The following is a 22,380-nucleotide window of genomic DNA, read 5'->3' as shown; positions in this document are numbered from 1 at the left end:
ATAAAGAAGACCAGTTCTAAGATAAACTTGCCACAAGACACATGGACAGTTAGGCTAGCTCCCGTTACCTCCCACTCTTCCCCGTGATATATACCATAATGAGTGTTTATCATCACTATCATCGGAACTAAATTAGGAATCAGGAAACCTGGGTTCTAATTCCAGATCTGTAACTAACAATCTAAAGCACTGTATAATCATGGCAAAAGTCTATAATCTATGTGAGCTCCAATTTACTTATATGTAAAATGAGGGGGATGCCAATAAATGTTTAAAATTGATCCTAACTTATAAAGACAAACAGAAAAATACCACAGGATAAAAAAGGAATTTTTTTTTATTACTCCTGAAGGAAACAGGAACATGAAAAACATTATAAAATTAAATAGTTGAGGATATAGAAAAGAACATACTTTTGAGCCTTGTAAAGATGAGCCCTCCAAAAATGAAAAAGAAAAAATACTGCCATAGTCGACATTCCTTTTGGCCTAGTAATTCTACTTTTGAACACAAATCCCCAAAGAAAATATCCCCAAAGAAAAATCAAAGTTCTCTAAAAAAGAATCTCCATAGCAGCACTATATGTAAGAGAGAAAAATTGGAAACAACCTGTAAGTACAAAAATAGAGGCACAGTTAAACAAAATCTGGTTTTGCTAACAAAATGGAACAAAGGCCTGTATAGCCATTTTTTAAATACTGAACTATTTTCAAAAGAGTGGGAATAGTCAACATGATATAACACGAAATGTAAAGGTTAATCACAAAACAAAATACGTTTGCACTCCTTATGATTTTACCAAAAAAAAAAAAAAAAAAAAAAAAAAAAAAATCTGATGAAAACCAGAGGAGAAACTGGAATGACAGTTCATTGGGTCCATTTTTTCTATAAAGTCATTGCAATGACAAAGAATAAAAGGAGGATGGGAGAAAGGTATACTCTTTAAACTGTAGTCCGGGTTTTACATTTCATGCTTCTTCCATACAGCTTTTCAAATATGACCAATACTGCCTTACACCTTCATCTAATGCCGAATGTTTTTCAAGCACCTTCACAAAGATTATGTCACTGAACTGTTTGAAAAATAATCAGCATTCGTGGCATCTATAAATCAAAATGTTAAACTCTAGTGCAAGGTCTAGTGTACCAGGGATGTATCCTATGAAACCATACCATACATATTGTTGGACCACTGTCTTCCTCTCCCCAACTGTCACCAATGGGAAATTAAAGGAAGCATCAAGAGTTATCAGTTACAACTTTTACGTAACTCTTGACTCTAAAGTCAACCTTAATATGACAGAACTTGCCATGAGGCAAATGCCTCGGAAACTGCTACATATTTCTTAAGTACAATTACATCTTCCCTTAAACACTAAAAGTCACAGAACCATGACAAAAGTGACCACTCTGGCTGGCCCAGCATTAATATATATAAAGTGAATGGACTTACTGTAGTCCACAGAATTCAGGAACATAATTATGGCATGGTATTTGGGTTCATTATATAGATACACTAAAAACTCCCCCATAAAAAATAAAAATCTAGAATTCTTCTAAGTAACGGAAGAAATATAACAAGTGATAACACTTTTGTGAAAACGAATGTTGATGTTTCACAAAAGCCTGAGTAAGATTTCTTCCTTCAAAAAAAATTTTTGTCTACAAATCAATATTTTGAACTTTATGTTTTAAGCTTTAAGATGCTGGTGTCCTCTAACATAGTCTATGAATGACAAAGAAAAAAAAAGTACTGGAGTATTATGAGAGAAACAGGTTTTTACTTTTTTTCAAGTCTAAAAATTAAAAATGGTAACAACTGAGCATACCTTACAGGTCACATAGGTCCTAGGATACCACATAATAATTCGCAGATTTAAAGAAAATAACACATGGGCAGAACTCCAAGACTTACATTAAGTTTTTAAAAATCTACACTTTCATTTGAATTAAACCTCTATTCTGTCAACCATTACTCACTAGATGAGATAGCAATTCAGTGTTGAGACAGATTGATTTAAAATTTACTATTAAAATACCATGTAATGAGGCAGGGACAGGAAGATGTCTTAAAAAAATCAGCTTCAGAAAGATCACATAGGTAGGAGCAAATCACAATTAGAATAGAAATAAAAATAAAATGATAACCTGCACCAAAGAACCTTAGTAGCTAAGAGGCAATTTACACTTTAAAGTCCTATCTATGGTATTCTTAAGCATTGTACTACTAAGGTTTCTCAGTGCTGCAGAGACACTTCAATTAAGGCTCTGTGGTAGAGCCCTGTGTAAATTAATTAGCCGAGGTTGCACAGATTTTTCTAAAAGCAGCTCTCTCAAACAACCTCAGAGATATGCACCATTTGTGGGGAATTAGAATTTAAATACAACTTACTAATCAATTCTTCTTGCTTTCATATTTCAATGACATTTTGTGTAATGATAAATAAGTCCACGAAAATACTACTAACCAAAATTTTATTTGATTTCAATTAGAGGTAAAGGAGGGGGCTTTCAATTTTGCTTTTGATACTCAAGTTTTATTTCAGATTTTATCTAGACTTACTGGCAAGAGTCTTCTTACGATGACTATAACGAACTTGATCCATATGGAAATAGGAGATGAGTCTATATTTGAAATGCACATATGCTACAACCAAATTAGCTATCTAGTAATTTCTATAAACAATGTCATAACAAAAATACGGATTTCATGCTCCTGCCTTGAAACGTTACCTACTAAATCTGTTCATTATAATTTAGCTAAATGTTCAAGTTTGACATGTTTTATCAAAGATAATATTATAGTAATTTGTTTAATTCAAAATACTAAGAGGATTTTGTTGTAAATAATTTTTAAAACCATCAAAAGCAGAGATGTGATAGTCTTCAAACTAAGTGAAATGTATGCAGAAAAATTATAAAAAATAGTTGTGTTATGGTTTCCCCTGTAAATTAAAAATGAAAGAAATATGAAATTTTCAAGAGATCAGGAGCCTTCCAATACTGTGTATAAGAGACTCCTGAGTTCTGTAATCATAAAATAAGGTCCCTATAGTCTCATTATAGTGATTGTGCAAAATTCATACTTGCTATACCGTACAGTTGATTTAGAGACTTTTTAATGGCTAATTTGTTTTAAGAGCATAGACACTGTATGTACATATATATCTTTTGAGATAGTACCATTGAGAAGAGGCTGTCCTTCATGTACATCCTGGGATAAGACTGCACTGTAAACATCTTCAGGAAATCCAGTCTTGCATAATGCGATTCCACCAGAAGCCTCTACAGATGCCTGCAACACAAGAAAAAAAAAAATGTGTGCAATGATTGCTACCTCCTTCAACCGAGAAACATTCCACTTGACTTAAAGCCTCCTTTTTTTCAACTATCATGTACAAACAACCCCTTTGTTTTCAAATGGTTACAATTAGAATGTAGAGGGCAAAGGGTTAATCTTTTTGATAACTGGAGTAGAAGAAACAAATCCCACTTGTCTCGTCCAGTAAAACCTAAATAATACACATTCTAGGTTCTTCTAAGGACTGAACATTTCCATTAAAATGGTCATTGTGACTGAAGAACTAGCAAGTGGACATGGAGGTGGGGAGAGCCAAGTAGTTTGTAGCTCCATGAATTACCTTCACTAACTTAACTTTTCCAGAAAAAAGTATACATCTTAGTATGTAGATTTTTATATTCTCATCTAATTCTGACTACAAAGTTTGTTTCAGTACATACCCTGTTAATTAGAAAATGAAACTGCAATATACTTACTGCAAGCAAGTATTTCATACCAAGTAAAACCAATCAATCCAAAGTGTGTGTGTATCAGATATATACATACACACATGTATATATGTATGTCTACATGCATACATGTATGCACATGGGTATATACATATATACATATATACATATATATTTACACATATATACATACATACACACATATATACATATATATAATTTGAAGGACAAGGGTTTGTTAAAAATATAAATGAAGATTAATTCAATTTTTTTTCTATACTTAAAACCTAGAAAGTGACTACCTCTTGCCCTCTCCCTCTCTATCATCACATATACAGTTAACTACCTAGAGTGCTTAAAACTCAGTCATACCAAGTGCCATCCACCTATCCCTGATGTTAGTTTCATTACTTCTTCCAGCCCTATTGACATTATAGGACAACTAGGGCTCAGTAGAACTCATGCAGCATTTGCATTAATTATAGGAAACTTTACCCTGCACTGATGGGGATCCAATACAGGAGGAGGAAGAGAGGATAGAGGCTGCGGGAGGGAGGGATTTCTGCAGCTACTGGGCCAGCATTAGGAGCAGTCTGCACTGGTGAAGAGAATCAGAAATTGCAGAGGAGAAAGGGAAGCCCCAGAAACAGAGAAACCTCAGAGCAGTCGTCTGAATGAAGCGATGCAGTGCAAGCTGCACAATGAAAGGGCTACCTGGATGATGCCTGTGAAGTTTTGCAAATACTAAAGTTGCAAAAATCCAGACTACTGATCCAGTATGCTAATCAAATTCTCATCTAACGTTCTGTTCTTCTCACATGTAAGAAAATGAAGAAAAAAATGTAAATCTGAACTTTGTTAAACAGCACACAGTATTTCATCTCAAAAAAATTATTAGGAGCAACAGTGTGATATTAGTTCAGACCCATCAAATGAGCAAAGTTTTAAGTTTGTTACTTGCAAGAAAGGATTCTGAGTATCAAGTCGAGGACACAGAGCAACCAACCCCCTTACACCGGTGTTAGTGGAAGCTGGTACAGTCACCCTGGGGTGCAACTTGGAAAATTCTAGTAAAGACGAATGTGGACATATCCTCCATAGTGGGTGTATTCCTAGGGAAAGTTTCCCATGGGTCTCCAGTCGACACTGCAGCATGGTCGTAACAGCAGGACCTGGAGACTACCAAAACACCCATCAGTACGAGAATGGACTAATAAATTTTCACATAGCCAAAAAAAGGAACATTCGACAGCATTAAAATAGAAGATTTGGAACTACATCTATCCACAGGGTTACATCTCAAAATAAACAAGCAAGAAGTCAGCTTCTTTAACTTCCATGTAAGATTGAAAGAGAAATTTAATCACAAATCAACCTAGGGTTGACGATTATTTTTGGTAAATTCAAAAATCTATTTACGCAATATTCCAAATTCAGACTGGAGACAAAACACATTGCCCTATGAATCTTGCCAGAAAATAAAAAAGCATGATTGATGACTCAATTTTTATGTATAAAGTTTAAATCCAAAAATAATGCAATGTCACTGAATATACAAATGTATATGGTAGTGATAAAACACCAAATTTAGGACAGTGACTATCCCAGAGGAGGCAACATAGGGAAGGCATCAGGAAGCATTGATTATACAGGCAGTTTTGATTTTATTTGCAGTAATTCCTTTCGTTCAACAAGAATCTAAAGCAAACACAGTAAAATGTAAAGATGTACGTAGGCACATGGGTGCAGATTCTATTATTCTCTATATGTTTTGTATGCTCTGTCTATTTCATAATAAAAAAGAGAAAATATTAGGGACTAACTGAGAAGTAAGAAGTTGGGCTTCCAAAACCTCTCAAGTTCGGTACACCAGGCAATATTTAGACACTTGCCAGCTGTACATACCCGGGCACTTATCCTGGTGCTGGCACCAGGGAAGCACTCAACAAGTGAAAGCTATTGCTCTTAGCAAACCAAAACAAATAAAGGGAACTCACCAGTTCACCTTATAAAGTGGACCAATGTGTCTTAAGTCTGTATTCACTGATGGGTCAGGGATCTGCCTCTTCACCTCCAGTCCAGGTTTCTAAAGAGAGAGGCAGTGGCAGGGTTCCAACCCAGTAGGGTAGGTAGGAACAGAGCTTGCAGGGGCAGCAAGCCAGAGGCAAACAATGGGAGGCACAACGTAGTGATCAGTGTTTTCCAAGCTGGGCATTTGGGTTAGGTACACACCCAGTGGTCAATGAACTCAAAAGACTATCGGAAAACTGCAGTCTTTTTTTTTTTTCCCCCCACTTAAAATAAAAAAGAAAAAAACTATTTAAATCGAGATATAATTGCCATATCCTACATCATTATTTTAGTTGAGATATAACTGACATGTAACATTATATAATATATTAGTGTCAGGTGTCAACATTATGATCCGATATTTGTATACATTGTGAAATGATGATCATGATAAGTCTAGTTAATATCCATCACCATACCTAGTAATCTTTTAACTCCACTACTAGTGTCTCGTTTTCCAGTAGATCTGCCTTAAGGTAGGGGAGTAAACAGCAATATACTCCTCATCCAAACCCACAGGAATGGAATTTCAAGGCCACATCACGTCCATCAGGAAAACTGTGAATGTTCATTTCCGAGTAGCTGTCTCCACCTTATTTCAGAAAAGGGAATTTCTGTCCTCAACATGCTACCTTTTACTCAGCCTCTCTGCCTATTTTCCTCAGCTAGGAATGAGCACCAGTCTGCATAGGGTGGCTGTGAGAATTCCTGAAACCAGGTTTGTAAAGCACATCTCTAACAAACACTGGCTGCCAAGATGTAATACCCATGGGAATCAGGTATTACTTTAGGAGATTTTCATATATGTTTTAAACAGCTGAACCTTTCCTAAATTCTTCCTCCCTATGACAAAATGGATCCACAGACTAACATGCTGTTATTAATCTATAGTATTTTCTTAAAAATGGGCTCCATGCAACTATTAAAACATATATTTTCCCTATTAATTATTAATTTCCCCTCTTAATATTCAGTCCAAAATTAACAAAATTAACATGTTGGGGAAAAAAAGCAAAAAACAGGAAGAACTTGACTGAATATCATCTCAAAAGTGGAGACACTGAAAATTTACTTCATGCCAAGCACCGTGCTGGTGCATCACTCTCTCATTTAATGCTCACAGTCACCCTCCAAGGCGGGGTTGGTCTTAGCTCTGAGATGCAGAACTGGTGACATGATCCACCTAGGGAAGCCAATTCCATTTGTGACGCCTCTGGTGACAACAGCTTTTCAGACATTGAAAGTTCTCTAGCTTGAATGTTCTCCAACAATGCCTCTCAATCCAGCATGGATACGGCCCTCAGAGGACATCTGGACACATTTTTGGTTGTCGAAAGTGGGAGTGGGGTGCTACTGGCTTCTAGTGGCAAGAGGCCAGGGATGCTCCCCGCCATCATACCATGCACAAGCTAGCCCCCACACACAGAATTATCTAGCTCAAAATGTCAACAGGGTCAAGGGTGAGATACCCTGTTGATCGCAACCCATGAAAAGGGGGTGTCCACCTTCCCTTTAACACCTCCCACAGGGGGAAATTCACTATCTCTTTAAACAGCTCACTAAACTCTTACTGGAACATCCTCCTTTCCAGAAAAACAAACTCAGCACCTGTGTCTTCCCCCAACATTAACTGGTGACTCTACCAGGCCTAAGATGAGGCTCTGGAAGTTCAAATATGAGAGAGAAGAACCCTCCCCTCAAAGAGTTCTCTGTGGTGCATGGCTGAGTTTGTGAACCACATGCGTTTTCCTAACATGTGAACAATGCAGGGGTCAGTAAACATTTTCTGTAAGAGGGGAAGACAGTAAATGTACGAGGCTTTGCAGGCCACAGAAGCTATTTATTGTAGCCGAGACATAGCAACAACCGTGTCTTTCGATAAATGATTGGATAAAGAAGATGTGGTACATATACATAATGGAATACTACTCTGCCGTAAGAAAAGATGAAATACTGCCATTTGGGACAACATGGTTGGATCTTGAGATGATCATGCTAAGCGAAACAAGTCAGACAGAAAAAGTCAAGAACCATATGATTTCACTGATATGTGGGATATAGAACTGAAAGCAACAAAGGAACAAGGCAAACAAATAAAGAAACAACACTCATAGACACAGACAATAGTTTAGTAGTGGTTAGCAGAGGGTAAGGGGGTTAGGGGGATGGTAGATGAGGGTAAAAGTGATATATAGTGATGGAAGGAGAACTGACTCTGGGTGATGAACACACAATGTGATATATAGATGATGTATTACAGAATTGTACACTTGAAACCTATGTAATTTTACTAACCATTGTCACCCTAATAAATTTTAACTTAAAAAAAAAAGAATCTCTGTTGAAATTATTCAACTAATTTGATGCAGTTCAAAAGCAGTCGTAAACAATTGTAAATGAATGAACATGGTGCTTGCTGTTCATTCTAATAAAACTTTATGAATACATAAATTTGAATTTCATTTAATTCTCAAGTGCCAAAAAATATACTTTTGATTTTTTTTAAAGCATTTAAGCATTTTAAAATATGAAAAACACTCCTGGTCATACAAAAATGGGCATCAGGACTATAGTTTGCAGATCTCTAGAATAGTTTTATATAGCACTGCTATCTCACTTAATTCTCACAGATCCTTAAGTGGGGTGAAATTATCCACATTTTACAAATGAGCGAATAAACAGGTTCTCACTTAGATGGGAATACCCAAAACCGCACATCCAGGAAGAGGAGGAGGCAGGATTCTAACCCTATCGTCTTTCCAAGCAAGTACAATAAATAATTACAATTCTTTTAAGAAACATGTACTAAGTGTCCATTTGCCACTGGAAACAGAACAAGACAGGGCCCCTGCCCTTCAGAAGTTCAAGGCTTAATGTGGGAGCAAAATAAAGAGGTGACTGCAATAGAAAGTGGAGACTGGGAGGTAGAGTATGCACAGGGCATGAGGAGAGCCCAGAGCAGGGATCTGGGGGCCTCCCAAGCAGAGCCCAGAAGTAGCCAGGCCGGGTGGGGGTGGAGGTGGGGAGGTGGCAGAAAGCCATCCCAGGCAGTCACTGCCTGAGCTAGAACAAGGCGGCAAGAAACAGCATACTGCCTGGGGAATTACAATGAGTTCAATGTCACTGGAGTCCAAGAAGCAAGGCAGGGAGTCAAAAGTTGAGGCAAGAGAGTTAACGGGGTTAGATCATAGATGGTTGGGGGCTTGGGGTTATCCTGTTGGCTTGGGGGAGCCAGGCACGAATTTCAAGCACAGGCAGATTATGTTTGATAGAGGATTCTCTGATGTTTCGTGGGAAACGTGTGTGTGTGTGGGGGGGGAGACAAGTGACAGCTGGGAGACAAGTTAGGACACAGACTTGAAGCAGGCAGGGGCTGCAGGAATGAAAAAGGGGCAGCTTGTATCAATAACACAGGCAGTTAAAACTGATAGGGCTCAGTGAGGATGAGGATTCCTGGCAGGAGGAGGGAGGGAGGAAAGGATTCCTTCCTCTTGTTTCCAGCTGAGTGACTGTGGACATAGGTGGCACACACTAAGAAAGATAATCACAAAATTATAACATCAGGAACAAAGTGCTAAAGAAGCAGAAAGAATGGGATGAAACATCTGCCCGTAGAAATCAAAGACTCCATAGCTGAAGTGACATTTAGGCTCTGTCTTTAAAGATGATTAAAACTTTGCCAGGAGAAAGAGGAGGAAGTCGAAAAGGGCATTCATCTCAGGCCAGAGGTACAACATGGACAAAGGTCCTGTTGATTCGTATTGAGCTTCCAGTCAACCCAAACAACCCCGATCTTTTTTTTACCGGGTAACTGTTAAGTCATAGCTTCCAGTATCTTTGCTACTGATTTGGGGCCCCAAGGGGCAGCACATTTACATTTAATCCTACAAGATTTGATATCAATAAATTCATAACTCCATCTAGATTTAGAAATTCCTCCTGACTTTCTGTATCAAGAGAGTCTAATGAGACATACCAATATCTTCATAAAGATTCTACTCAGATACCAAAGACAGGGCATGACACAGGCCCGGACACCACCCTCTACACAGATTCTGGAACCAAAAGTCAGGCTCTTTGAGGGGCAGTCCAAGGAGTGGTCTGGAGCCCAGATTTTCAACATGTCAGACAACCTGAGTTTGAATCCCACCCCATCACTTACTATCTGTGAGATCGCAGAGAAGTTACAGTTCCACTACCTGCACAGAATGTGTAACAAAGACAACACCCACTCTTAGGGCGGGTCTGAGGATTAAACGAGATCATAGGTGTAAAGTACTGATGAGTGTCTGGCACATGGTGATTCAATGTGTTAGTTACTAGTAATAGTAGTATTAATACTATTATGACAATAATGAATACAACTTGTATGTCTGCCGTGCAGCCCATTAATTCCCCAACTCGTTCAGCATAGCAAGACATCTGGGACTTTTGTCTCAAATACGGATTCCTAGATCCCAACCCAAGACTCACTAAAACAGAATCTCCAGACATGTGGTGGATAAATCAGTAGATTTAACAAGTGGCCACACATCCAGCCCACATCTCCATCTCAGAAACCTTTCTGAACTCCAGATTTGACACACTTATCCTTTGCCCTAGGCTTCAGGTCTAATAACTCAGCAACCACAACAAGAAATAAAGAAACCATTATTGTTTCTGCTTGTAACACTTCCATACTGTTTCCTAGTTATTGTGTACATCTGAAAATTGAAATCGCAATCCATCCTTTCATCATTACTGGTTGGAGAATGAGGCCCCAGGTCAGCATGGGGCTATTCTTTTGTTTGAAAACCACTACTCCTTGATTTGTTTTGTTTTTAATTGGGACATTATTCCATGCCAAGGCCTTTAGTAATTCTCCTCTTCACAGCTCTGCGAAGATTATAAGCAGTCAGCAAGTGCTCTCAGCCCGTCAGGATAAAATGCATGCTGGCCAGAGGATCGGAACTCATTTAGTGCCGCTCCGCGCTCTCGCACAATCAGCTCACCTATCTTGAGTTTCAATTTCCTCTTACAAGTATTTGCTCTACTCTTCTCAGGCTAAAGATCGACCTTCTTGTCTAAAAAGGACAGAAGTGTAATAGGAGTTGAGGAGTTCTGCTTGCCTGTTAGTATTAGTCTATCTGTTCCAGTTCTGAACTTACAGCGACATCGCTTTTTGTTCTCGTTAAAATTTTTCCATAGTCAATACTGTGAGCGCTAAAGCCCCGAGCCCACTATTCTTTTAAGTTCCCGTTATCATGATTCTTTTATAGTCACCCCTGGTCATTGGCTCTGCTTTCCAATTTCCTGTAAGTCGCTCCTACCTCCAGACTCTTAAATACGACACGGAAGCCACCATGGACTGACTCTTCAATCTGTGTGCCTCTCCATCTTCTTCCTAATCAAGATCATTTATGATTACACGGTAAAAATGTCACATCTGAAATCAGCCCAAACCTAATGGAATGTCTTCTTTCTGAAGAAGGCTGCCTCACGAAAGCCTAGGCTCTGCTGGTTATCATAAACTCTTAATCAATTGGACGTTCTCCCCGAAGCATCCATCTCTTTTTTTTCCCTTCCAGATATTCTATTCTAGTAACAAAGTACTGGGAGGTAGGTTATCAAATACAGTCAACGGAGCTGAAAATCTCCTTTTCCTTTATGTTTGTTCACCTTATTCTATGTGGAAATGAAGGCAGTAATGTGTTGTCGCAGCTCTGGAGCAAACCTGTTTAGGTTTAGATCCTGTCTCCACTCCCTACTACCTGTGTAACCTTGACAAGCTATATAATTTCAGCAGCACCTCAGCTTCTCCCTCTATAATAATAATAAATAATAATAATAGCATCAGTCTCATAGGATTGCTGTGAAGCATATAAAGGGCTAAACAATAATGCCTGATTCACCACAAGACAAGGGTTAGCTATTATCATGACATTGTTGTTTTTGTTGTGGAGACTTTTCTCTCTGCTATGTGAGTACCTGAGTCAGGAGTTATACTGAAAAGAAATCAAGGTGACGAAAGAGTAAAAAATTCACTCACAAACATGTACAAAGGAAAATAAGTGGAATTCCTTTCATAATGCGTGATTTATGGGGTGGGGTGGGTAATGGTGGTAGAGGAATGGGGACAACTATGATAATACTTATATTATGTGTTTATCTTCCAAATGACATAAGCAAATATATACAATTAATGAAGACATTTTAAAGCGCTTAGTAGGTGACATGGCAATAGAATAATGAAACTGTTCAGACCAACTCCGCATGACTAAGTTGTGGTTTTTTTTTTAAATCCAATTTACAACCATACTTGCCAGATTCTCTACATTCCTCAGAATTCCATCCATGATGTTGGAGGCTGTTAAGAAGATTATTCAAGAGCTGCTGCCACTCTTTAAAGATTTTTCTCTGTGTCAGTCATGCCATTGATGACACTTTGAATTTCCTATCTGTGGAAACATGCTTGAGGTGTGCAGAAGTTTAACCCTGGAATTTGTGATTTCTGTTTTGTCACATACTGTTCTGGAGGGAGAACACAGTGTTTTGAACAGATTTTTTAACTCTTTTGTGTCTTCATGATACAATCCAGACTAGCTTTGGTGCAAAGACTACCTGACAAAGGCCACACATGGTCCCCTGTGGCCCACTTAGTGATTTCCATCTTTGTTTCACTTGTATTATTAGGGTGAGTCCTTGAATAGCTCTAGTATCAATGTATTTATTTTTCTGATTTACATTTCTTTTCATCAGTAACAACTAAGACAATAGTCAAATAACAGCATTGATACTAGTCCAGGAACCTGACAAGTATGCTGCAATTGAACTTCAAGCCAGAACACAGCACCACAATACAACAGTTTGATGGACAAAATTCTGAGTTCTACAAACAAAATGTGGTTTAATGTCACCTTCTCAGGAGTTGAACTTATCAATGCTTAGGACTATAAACATACATCAAGAGGAATCCTTGGAGATCTGTGCAATCCCCTGTGTCCTCAGTCCATGTGACAAGAGACTTCCTTGGCACGAACACTTCCTGGAGTGGAGTCCCAGAAGACGGACCGGAGTTTACCAATAGTGTCCTGGATGTTTAATGTCATGGATTGCAGCACTACACCCGCAGACTGACGTGGTTTGTAAAAGTATGACACTATCATAAGATAGTGACACAGGCAGTTTTGCCTTTAAACTGCCCTTAAAAGTTCCAGATATGTCTAAGGCAATTCCAGTAGAGATAGCCAGTCCTGGTTTAGATTGATTTTGTCCCATCACTTCATTACATTCATCAGAGATTGCAACACGCTTACGTGTAATGTTCAAACTGTCCTCAAATGGTATAGTACTTAGCATCAGACTGTGCTAATAATTATCTTGGGAATTCATTTAACTAAATACACTGAATATAAGAGAATGCTAATATTTCTTGAGTGCTTACCGTGTACCAGGAACTGTGATGCAATGCTTTTCATGAATTGTATCTCAACAATCCTCACAACAACTCTATGAGGTAGGTGCTACCATGTTTCCCCGAAAATAAGACCTACCCAGAAAATAAGCCCCAGTTAAGATTGTCAGCCAGACGGACGCATTTAGTACGTTATAACAATGTTCCAGAAGAAGATGACATCACTGTATTTGAATAAATGCAGATTGATGTACATGAAAAAATAAGACAACCTCTGAAAAGACAGCCTAATGCGTCTTTTGGAGCAAAAAGTAATATAAGACCTGGTCTTATTTTCAGGGAAATATGGTATAAGACCAGGTCTTATTTTCAGGGAAACACGGTAGTGTTAGTCCTATTTTGCGGGCAAGGAAGCAAACGAAAACAAAATGACCCTAGGTCATGTAGATAGCCAAATTAGAGATGGTATTCAAACCAGCACTGAATGTCTTTGGGGACCACCCCTCACTGCTCTATCACCAAAAAAAACAAAACAAAACAAAAAAACCCAAAAAACAAAACCATCCAAAAGCATCCAGATGCACTACCATACACCAAACAGGCTAAGGACTAGAAACTGTTTTATATAAATTAAGACCAAGAGATAAATTTACCTGCTGCCATTGTTAATTTTTCCTAGAATATAATTCTCACATACAATATGTGATATGACATATGTTAATAAAATAATTTCAATGCTTCGGTTCACTGTGCAAAAAAATTTGAGAGAAGATCAGGTCAAACGTTCATAAACATCTTGTTTTTTGTTTTTTTTTTAATTGGGGAATACTGTGTTTCTCCAAGTCATTGTCCTTCAATCTAGTTGTGGAGGGCACAGCTCAGCTCCAAGTACAGTTGCCGTTTTCAATCTTTAGTTGCAGGGGCACAGCCCACCATCCCATGCGGGAATTGAACCAGCAACCTGGTCGTTGAGAGCTCGCGTTCTAACCAACTGAGCCATCCAGCCGCCCCTCTGGAGCCTCAGCGGGAGCTCATTGTCTTCAATCTAGTTGTGGAGGGCACAGCTCACTGGCCCATGTGGGAATCGAACCAGCAACCCTGTTGTTCAGAGCTCGCGCTCTAACCAACTGAGCCATCTGGCCGCACCAACATCTTGTTTTTTAAGTTACCCAAATCAAAGCCCCCTACCACCACCCCAAACTCTTCTAAAAAGTACACATAGAAAATTATCAAGTAAATATCTATCATGGCAACTATATTATTTTTCAGTAGGTGATATTGATGAGGGAATAATTACAGTCTGTGACAGACTCAAATTTGCTATAGTTGACTACCTTGTATTTATACACAATTAGGCCCGTTTCATAAAACCTGAAGCATGGTTTCACTTTTTAAAAATGGTTACAGACCTTTACAGTCCCCATAATTCTGTTTTAACTTGAATAGCTGGCCATAGTGATGATACATCTAATTCTGAGTCTTTGATAAGATAAACCCAACCCAATTATACCATTATTCTTGTGGTAAAATAACATTCACAGCACAGCTTTCAGAGATGTGCTGCAGTGAAAAGAGGGCACTGTCAATAACATCAGAGTTCAAAGCCATTCCTGAACTTGTTCTGGAAACAGCACCCTGTCAAGTCGAGTTCTAATGGGCTAAAAAATAAAGAAGTAAACCTACAAGCCCTGCATGATAACTCAGAGATTACAGAGCTAATATCATCAGTTCCAATTTCAACTCAGGGGTTGAAAACTAACAGTTTTTCTACCCATGGCTATCATGCATGAGTGGTTTAAGTGTAGTATTTGGACAGTTACACTGTGTCACCTGTAGAAGAAGAATGCTTCTTCCCCTCCTAAAGCTTCTTTCCATGTGGAAGGAACACTGCTAACTCCAATACTCCCACCTCTTTCCACTGCACCAATCAGTAATACCCTGAATGGCAGTTGTCAAAGTGTGGTTGGGGACACCTAAAGGTCCCCAAAATCCTTCCAGAAGATCTGAAAAGGTAAAACTATTTTCATAATATAATGTTATTTGCCTTTTCAGTCTCATTCTCTCACAAATGTAAAGTGGAATTTTCCAGAGGCCATGTGATGTGTGATACCTAAACATGGTAAATGCTGAAGCTGATACAGGACACCAACTTGCCTTCAATTAAGCCAGACGTTAAGGACATTTGAAAAAAATATAAAAGCACAATGCTACTCTTCCCACTAATTTCATTTTTGTTTTGGAAAATACAGTTATTATTTATAAAAATTGGTATTTGTGTTACATATGTAATTGGCTTAATATTTTTAAATGAATTAAATAAATATTATATAATTTCCTCGGTTTAATTGCTAATATGCTAACACTGATAGATATTACCCACATTATAAAAGCTCACTGGGGCACTCAATAATTTTTAAGAGAATAAAAGGGTCCTTACACCAAGAAGTTTGTGGATTGCTGCCCTAGAGAGAAGAGGGATAGACTGAACTTAATCTGAAGACTGAATTAGAAAGAACAATCTGGGCAGCTGGTGCCCAGCTCTGTCCCCTACCCCTCCCTTCTGGGAGTCACAGGCCCACAGAAAACAAGCGTGGTGATTTCATTTTCCATGCTGGAGTTTATAGGTCCCCTGCAGCATTTGCGGTGAAGCGGAAGGAGTCCATCACTGCCTGCAACTGAGTGAAAATGTCTGTGGAATTCTGGGGCTCCGTATTAGCAATAGACATGCCCACAGATAGAAGCCACGCCCTCCAGCCCAGCCCTTATCAGAACCTTGGTGATAATTGTCCTTTCCTAACTGTTGACACTTCTGGCTTATATTTCACTCAGCTCAGAAATTGGCTCAGGGAGGAGAGGTGCTATTTATTGGGTCCCTTCAGAGGCTGTGGTATTTTGGTGCACGTTCTGGGGACCTTGCGAAATAAAAAAGGAGTCCAGTGCTGAAGGAGGTACTGGGGCTTCTGGCAGGGGAGAAAGGGTGCTGTACTCCAGCCCTGCACGTTCTTTAACTTCGGTTTTCAGTCTTGACTATGCAGTGTGGCTGGTTTTTATAGTTGGGCAGGTGGCTTTTAACATCAAGAGGCTTTAGTTCCTAAATCACAGAGTATTTTGATCTCAATGTGTGACCACAACTTATGGTGGTTAGTTATTCTCAAGGAAAGTGGCTGTTTACAGAGGTAGGGCCTGGGACAAAGACAGTGGACCCCAGGAAAGGCTTTAGGCCAAGGACCTCAGCAAAGGGGCAGGACTCACGGTAACCTTAGCCAAATGGTGAACACTTTTGGGGTGAAGGTAGTTGTAAGCTGGCCTTAGTCAAGGTCTGAGGCTGGTCAACACTTCCAGAGGTGCCCAGGGGCCCCAGAGCTAAATAAACAGTGACAGCTAAAGCACAGAAAAGGGGGATTATTTCAACATCTACTGCCTAAAGACGAATGAGCAGAACAATATTTGCTATTTTTAAATGACAGTGAGTTCAAGAGCCCTATCAAGGTTCTCACTTTAAATTATTAATCACAGGCCTATGAGAACAGCCTCAAATTCTGTTCTCTATTCAGAGGGGAAAAAAGGAGCATGTTGGATTTTCATAGTTTGACCACAGGCTCAAGGGTCAGCTTCCACCAAGTGGTCTGGACTGGTTTTTACAAATGGAAGAGAAATCTTCCCTTGGTGACAGCCTGCTTCAGCCAAAGCAATCCCAGAACAAGTGGCATGGAAAGAGCCAATGTGGCACAAGACTGAAAACACCTGCTCCTAAGACAGCATGTCCCCCAGTCACTCACCTGCAAGAGCCCACACTGGGGACAACGCGGGGCTGTCAGTCTCAAGTGGCTCACAGGGAAGGCAAAGTAAAAGTTTGCATGTGCTTGTTACAAATCAAAACTCATCAGGAAGAAGCTCCCAATGGGAGATTAAATTTAGCACTTTGAATTTCCCTGGGGGAGAGGGGATCTATCCTGGCCTTCTGGGTTTTCTCTCAAAAAGCTGGCATTTGAGATGCTGTCACTTAGGTTCAGGTTCAGAAATGTCCAATGGTGGCCATCCCTGTCTTTTTTGAGGTGCCTTTCTAATCCAACAGATTCAATGTCTTTAAATCCTAATTTTCCCTTTGAACTCTGTTTAGTTCAAAGGTCATGGGTTACAGGGCAAGAGGCTTAGCCTGATTAGCATTCAGGAAATGTTACACCATGGAAGGTTTTCTCTGCCCACTGCGAGTCCTCCCCTCAGGTATCACTGGCTCCCTACTTTGGTCTTTGGGATAATCATTTTGCCTGGGATAACTCTTCCAGGATCGGAATGGATTTGCTTTCTAACTTTGTCAGCTGTACGACTACCTGCATGCCCCATTAGCTTTGAGGACTCTAAAAAGTAAAGCCACAGATCTTCTAAGACTTTGTGAGGTTGGGAGCAAGACTGTCCTGACAGAGGCCCATCTCCCACTCAGGCAATCATCATGCTTCTGGATGAGCACACTCTTGATAGTTAAGAACATGGACTCAATGGTTAATCCAAAATCTGGGGAAGGTTTAGTGGAACCCCTATTCCCTACTTGCAGGTAGAGGGAACTACACTAGTAAGACCACTCCTGACCCCTGTTGACCTGTCCAGCAAGTTTGGATGACACAACTGGGCCTACGGAGTCCAGTCCCTCCATTACCTCTCTTTTGTTAGGAGTAAGTCTGCCAATGCAGTGCAAATATCATTATGCTGTAGGTGAATTTACAGTGGCAGGACCACCAGGTAGGAGGCCAGCCCTCATCCAGCATTGTTAAATATGGCGGGGGGGGGGGGATTAAACCCTGAGATCTGACACATTTGAGCCACATTCTCCGATCTTGTCTTTATCAGTAATAAAGGTGGTATTTTAGTTCTCTGTCTGCTGACGTTTTATCGTATTTGTCTGGTACTTAGATGGATAAGAAGCACTATTTATTAGGTCCCTTCAAAGACGCCAAAAATTACCTACAAAGACTCAATATTACTAAATACTCAAAAGCCAGCGCTAAAAGATCAAAAAGAAACTAAGCCAAATAAATCCTTATGACACCAGCAGGCCACAAAGCCACTAGGACGGCTGAATGCTGAGGGTCTGAGGGCAGACAACCGAGATTCTTCAAGTGCTTGGGGAGCTTATGGGCTGGGAACAGAAAGTCACATGTACGTCTAGATTATTGGGTGACTACATTTCTGGGCCAAGCCAGCTTGAGGTAAGGGGAAACAGGGCAATTCACAGAACCGTCAATCACTCATCAGTTACTTGCATCTCTTAAAATCACCGCCCAGGGTTTGTGTGGCCAGTGACAGAAATTGCCTGCTTCCATGGCTTCTGGCTCAATCTGTTAGATATTCCCACTCATAAGGCCAAAGTTTGCTCCCTGAAAACTGGGTCCTTTAAGTGGTCATTCTAAAGTCCAAATCCCCCTTCAGGCTGCAATCCTTTAAAACCTTGAATAGACAGACTTATCTCGCTGCTAAGGCATTCCACCTCCTAATGGTGTGCCTTTGGGTGAATGGTTTATGCCAGGCTTTGTTCAGACTTTCGTAAAATGGATGATGACAAAATGCCTACCTATCTCAGGGAGCCGATGTGAGGATTACATGAGACAATGCAGGTGAAGTGCTTGGTCTGGCACATAGTGAGCACTCAGCAAATATTAGATTTAATCAAATGATTCAGCCTTCAAGAAGACTCACAATCCTTGGAAACACATCATACAAACCATGACTGAAAACATTAGGCAAAGGAATGGGAAATAAACAGTAAAACCAAGTGATAGACAAATTACAAACTTCAGATAAGATACAAACTTTATCCATGCGGGTTCATAGACACCTCGAGAAAGAAAAAAAAAAAAAGGCCAAAGCACATATAAAAACAATCTCTACTGCATTAGTAACCAGGAGCATGCAAATTGATATACAAAAAGATATACTATAATGCAGTCCACCAAACTGTTAGAAATGTTAAAGTTTAACTATATCGTGCACACTAAAATTATGGAAAAATAAAAATATGCAGTTTGGAAAACACTGTTGTATTATTAGCTAGTCAAGATTACCATGCACATAGCTTGCAACCCAGCAATTCTACAATTCTTCTCCTTGGTATGTAGCTCAGAGAAGACCCGCATTCCATCACCTGGGAGCTCGCTAGACATGCAAATTCTCAGACTCCAATACTGATTTCGTGAATCAGAAGCTCAGGGGGTGCAGCCAGGAATATATGCTTAACAAGCTTTCAGGTTCAGGAGAGTCTCATGCAAACTCAAGTTTGGGAAATGCAGCCCTTGAGTATTCCTGGCACTTATGCCCAGGTGGCACGTATAGGAATGTTCATAGCGGCAAAATCCTGTCACACACACAGCCTATCAACAATAAACTGAATTTATAAACTGCACCATCTTCATAGCATGTGATGCCCTAGAGCAGTGAAAATGAATAAACTACTTACAGCTATACAACTCAACTAAATGACATAATACTGAAAAGAAGCAAATGACACACACAAAACACATACACATATGTACACAAATGTATACACTATATATACAGTTGTATATATATATATATATATATATATCCACACATATACATATACATGTATGCATGGTACATTTATACATACACACATATTAGGTTGGTGCAAACATAACTGCGATTCTTGCAATTATTTTTAACCTTTTAAACTGCAATTAGGTTTGCACCAACCTAATATATACATTTATATAAACACATGTATCCCTCTATATGGAATATATACATAGATGGTAAAACTATAAAGAAAAGCAAAAAACAATTATCAGAAAAATAAAAATAGTGGTTACTTCTAGGAGGAAGGGATTGGGAAGAGTACTCGAGTAACTTCCAAGGCACTGGACGTGTTCTATTTCTTATCCTGGCTGGTAGTTACACTGACATAGTTTCGTATACTTGAATTATTGTTTAAGATGTATGATTTATATACGTCTCTATCTACGTGTACCATATTTTACAACAGAAAAAGAGAGTGTTTTTAAAGGTTGAACTTCATACATCCACAAGCTAGAAATGGATATCAATCTTGCCTTAAACTTTTTACCTGCATTGAAATAAATATCAAACCTAGGAACACAGGGTCTGACGTCAGGCTGCTGGTATTTGAATCCTAGTTCCATCACTCAATAAAATAACTGGGCACCTTGATTTAACCTATTTGTGCTTTGGTGTCTTCATACATAAAATGGGTATAATTTTTCTGTAAATTAAATGAATCAATACATGTACTTAAAACAGCACCTGGCACATAGTAATTACTAAAAAATTATGTGCTGCCATTAGAATAGGATGAAACTAAGTTAAAAGCAACACTTCCTACATCTGATTGTCAATAAACCAGCATCTACAAGAACAATTAATCTACCTTCACTCTGTTTTTGCAGATTCTGTGTTGGCATCAACCATTGTAATATTACCCTCAACCCTCTCCTCTCTGTTAGGTCCTCATCATCATATTAAAAGTATTCAGAGACTAAATAACTTACTCTGGTTCCAGGCTACTCTGAACAGACACACACACACATACACACACACACACACACACACACACACACACACACACACACACACACTTCCATACCAGCCCATTAAAGAATTAAATCACAGAAGAGACAGACCTAGAGGACACCACAATAGCTCCTGTTTAATTACCTGTAATTCCCAAATCAAATCTGTTAGAATTTAAGGAGGAAGGTTAACATACATGCCCTTCCAATGTGGCTTCCAAGTGTGGTCTAAGGAACAGTGGTGGTAGCTCATGCAATTTACAAGTAATTCTGCTATAACACTGAATAAAGCCTTGCTTATATCAAGTGCTCAAACATATTTAAATAATTCAATTATCGCTGATTGTTTGTGTAAAGCAATGGTAACGTCTATGCCCCAAAATCTTCAAAGATCTTACATCCTGCTTATTATATGAAAGCACTTTTCTAAGTGATTTACGTATGTATTAACCCACTCCCTCTTCGGTAACAACCTTATGATTGATGCTGTTTATTATTCCTACATTACAAATGGGCCTCTGAGGGATAGAAAAGTCAAATATGGTGTCCAAATTCACACAGCAAGTGTCTGAATCAGGGCACAAATACTGGTCATCTAGTTCCAGGGTCCCCATTTCTAACCATTGTGCACAACACCTCTCTAAGCAACTAAAGCAATAAAATTGGAGCGAGAAAACAAAAACAAAAACATGAGATCTTAAAATCTATAGAAATGTTATACATAATAATGGAAACATTTCAGTTAATAGAAATAGAAATTTTATTTCACAAATGACAGTCACCCGTGTGTCATTCTGCATATGTGTGTTATGTACATAAAATCTGGAGGTGGTGGGATAAAGCAAGACCTCCTATCTCATCCCATCTACAAAAATAAAATTCAGACAAATATCTAAATGTGAAAATATAAACAGATAAATACAATGTGATACAGCATGGGGTTTGAAAAGACTGTGTTTAGAGGTAAATAGTCTCAATTTATATCTTGGTTCACTTACCAAAGAATAGTATTCCAGAAACACATGTTTGACAAATATTTTTAAATATTTGTTTATTTTAATTATGAAGAACCAAGGCTTAGTAAAAAATCAGAATCTTGATCATATCCATTACTTATGCAAATACAAAAAAAAGTAACCTGTTTTCCAAAATGCTTTTATTTTAGGACATAAAATGTTATAAAGGATCTGCAGATGTTATCTACATTTAAATATGCCACTATCCCCCTTTTAAACATAGTTCCACTGGGATGGCCTCAAATAAATGGAAGATCATAAACCTAATCATGAAACCAAATAAACCAAATCATGAAATAACTCAGTTTCATTTACAAGGTACTTAACTATAAATCAATTTGTACATTAAATCAATGGTTATCATATTCTCCTCAAATGTTCTTAGTTATCTGTCAAACAGGAAAGACATAACTGTAAATAAAATTTAATCCTGAAAACACACTATATGTAAACAATTACTTTTATGGTAGAAAAACTATATATAGGGACGAAACACAAGCAAATACAAATTATGTTATCAATAAGCTAAGGCCACACAAAGTGTACAACCTTTGTTAAATATTGTAAAATGAAGTCCACACATGTAAGAACATAAATAAACTGGAGCTGCTTT

The 22,380-nt window shown here is 38.7% G+C and overlaps 1 protein-coding gene across 1 annotated transcript in view; it reads right to left on the bottom strand.

Moving 5' to 3' along the window:
• Positions 1-22,380, bottom strand: part of CDH2 (cadherin 2) — a 207,117-nt gene that overhangs the window by 172,175 nt on the left and 12,562 nt on the right. The window contains exon 2 of the mRNA XM_074340200.1: positions 3,184-3,295. Within this exon, the coding sequence (XP_074196301.1) occupies positions 3,184-3,295 (112 nt within the window). The remainder of the gene's footprint in view (positions 1-3,183; positions 3,296-22,380) is intronic.

This window comes from Rhinolophus sinicus, linkage group LG09 (genome assembly GCF_036562045.2).
Source record: "Rhinolophus sinicus isolate RSC01 linkage group LG09, ASM3656204v1, whole genome shotgun sequence".
NCBI lineage: Eukaryota > Metazoa > Chordata > Mammalia > Chiroptera > Rhinolophidae > Rhinolophus > Rhinolophus sinicus.
This window is presented reverse-complemented; position numbering and strand designations above follow the sequence as displayed.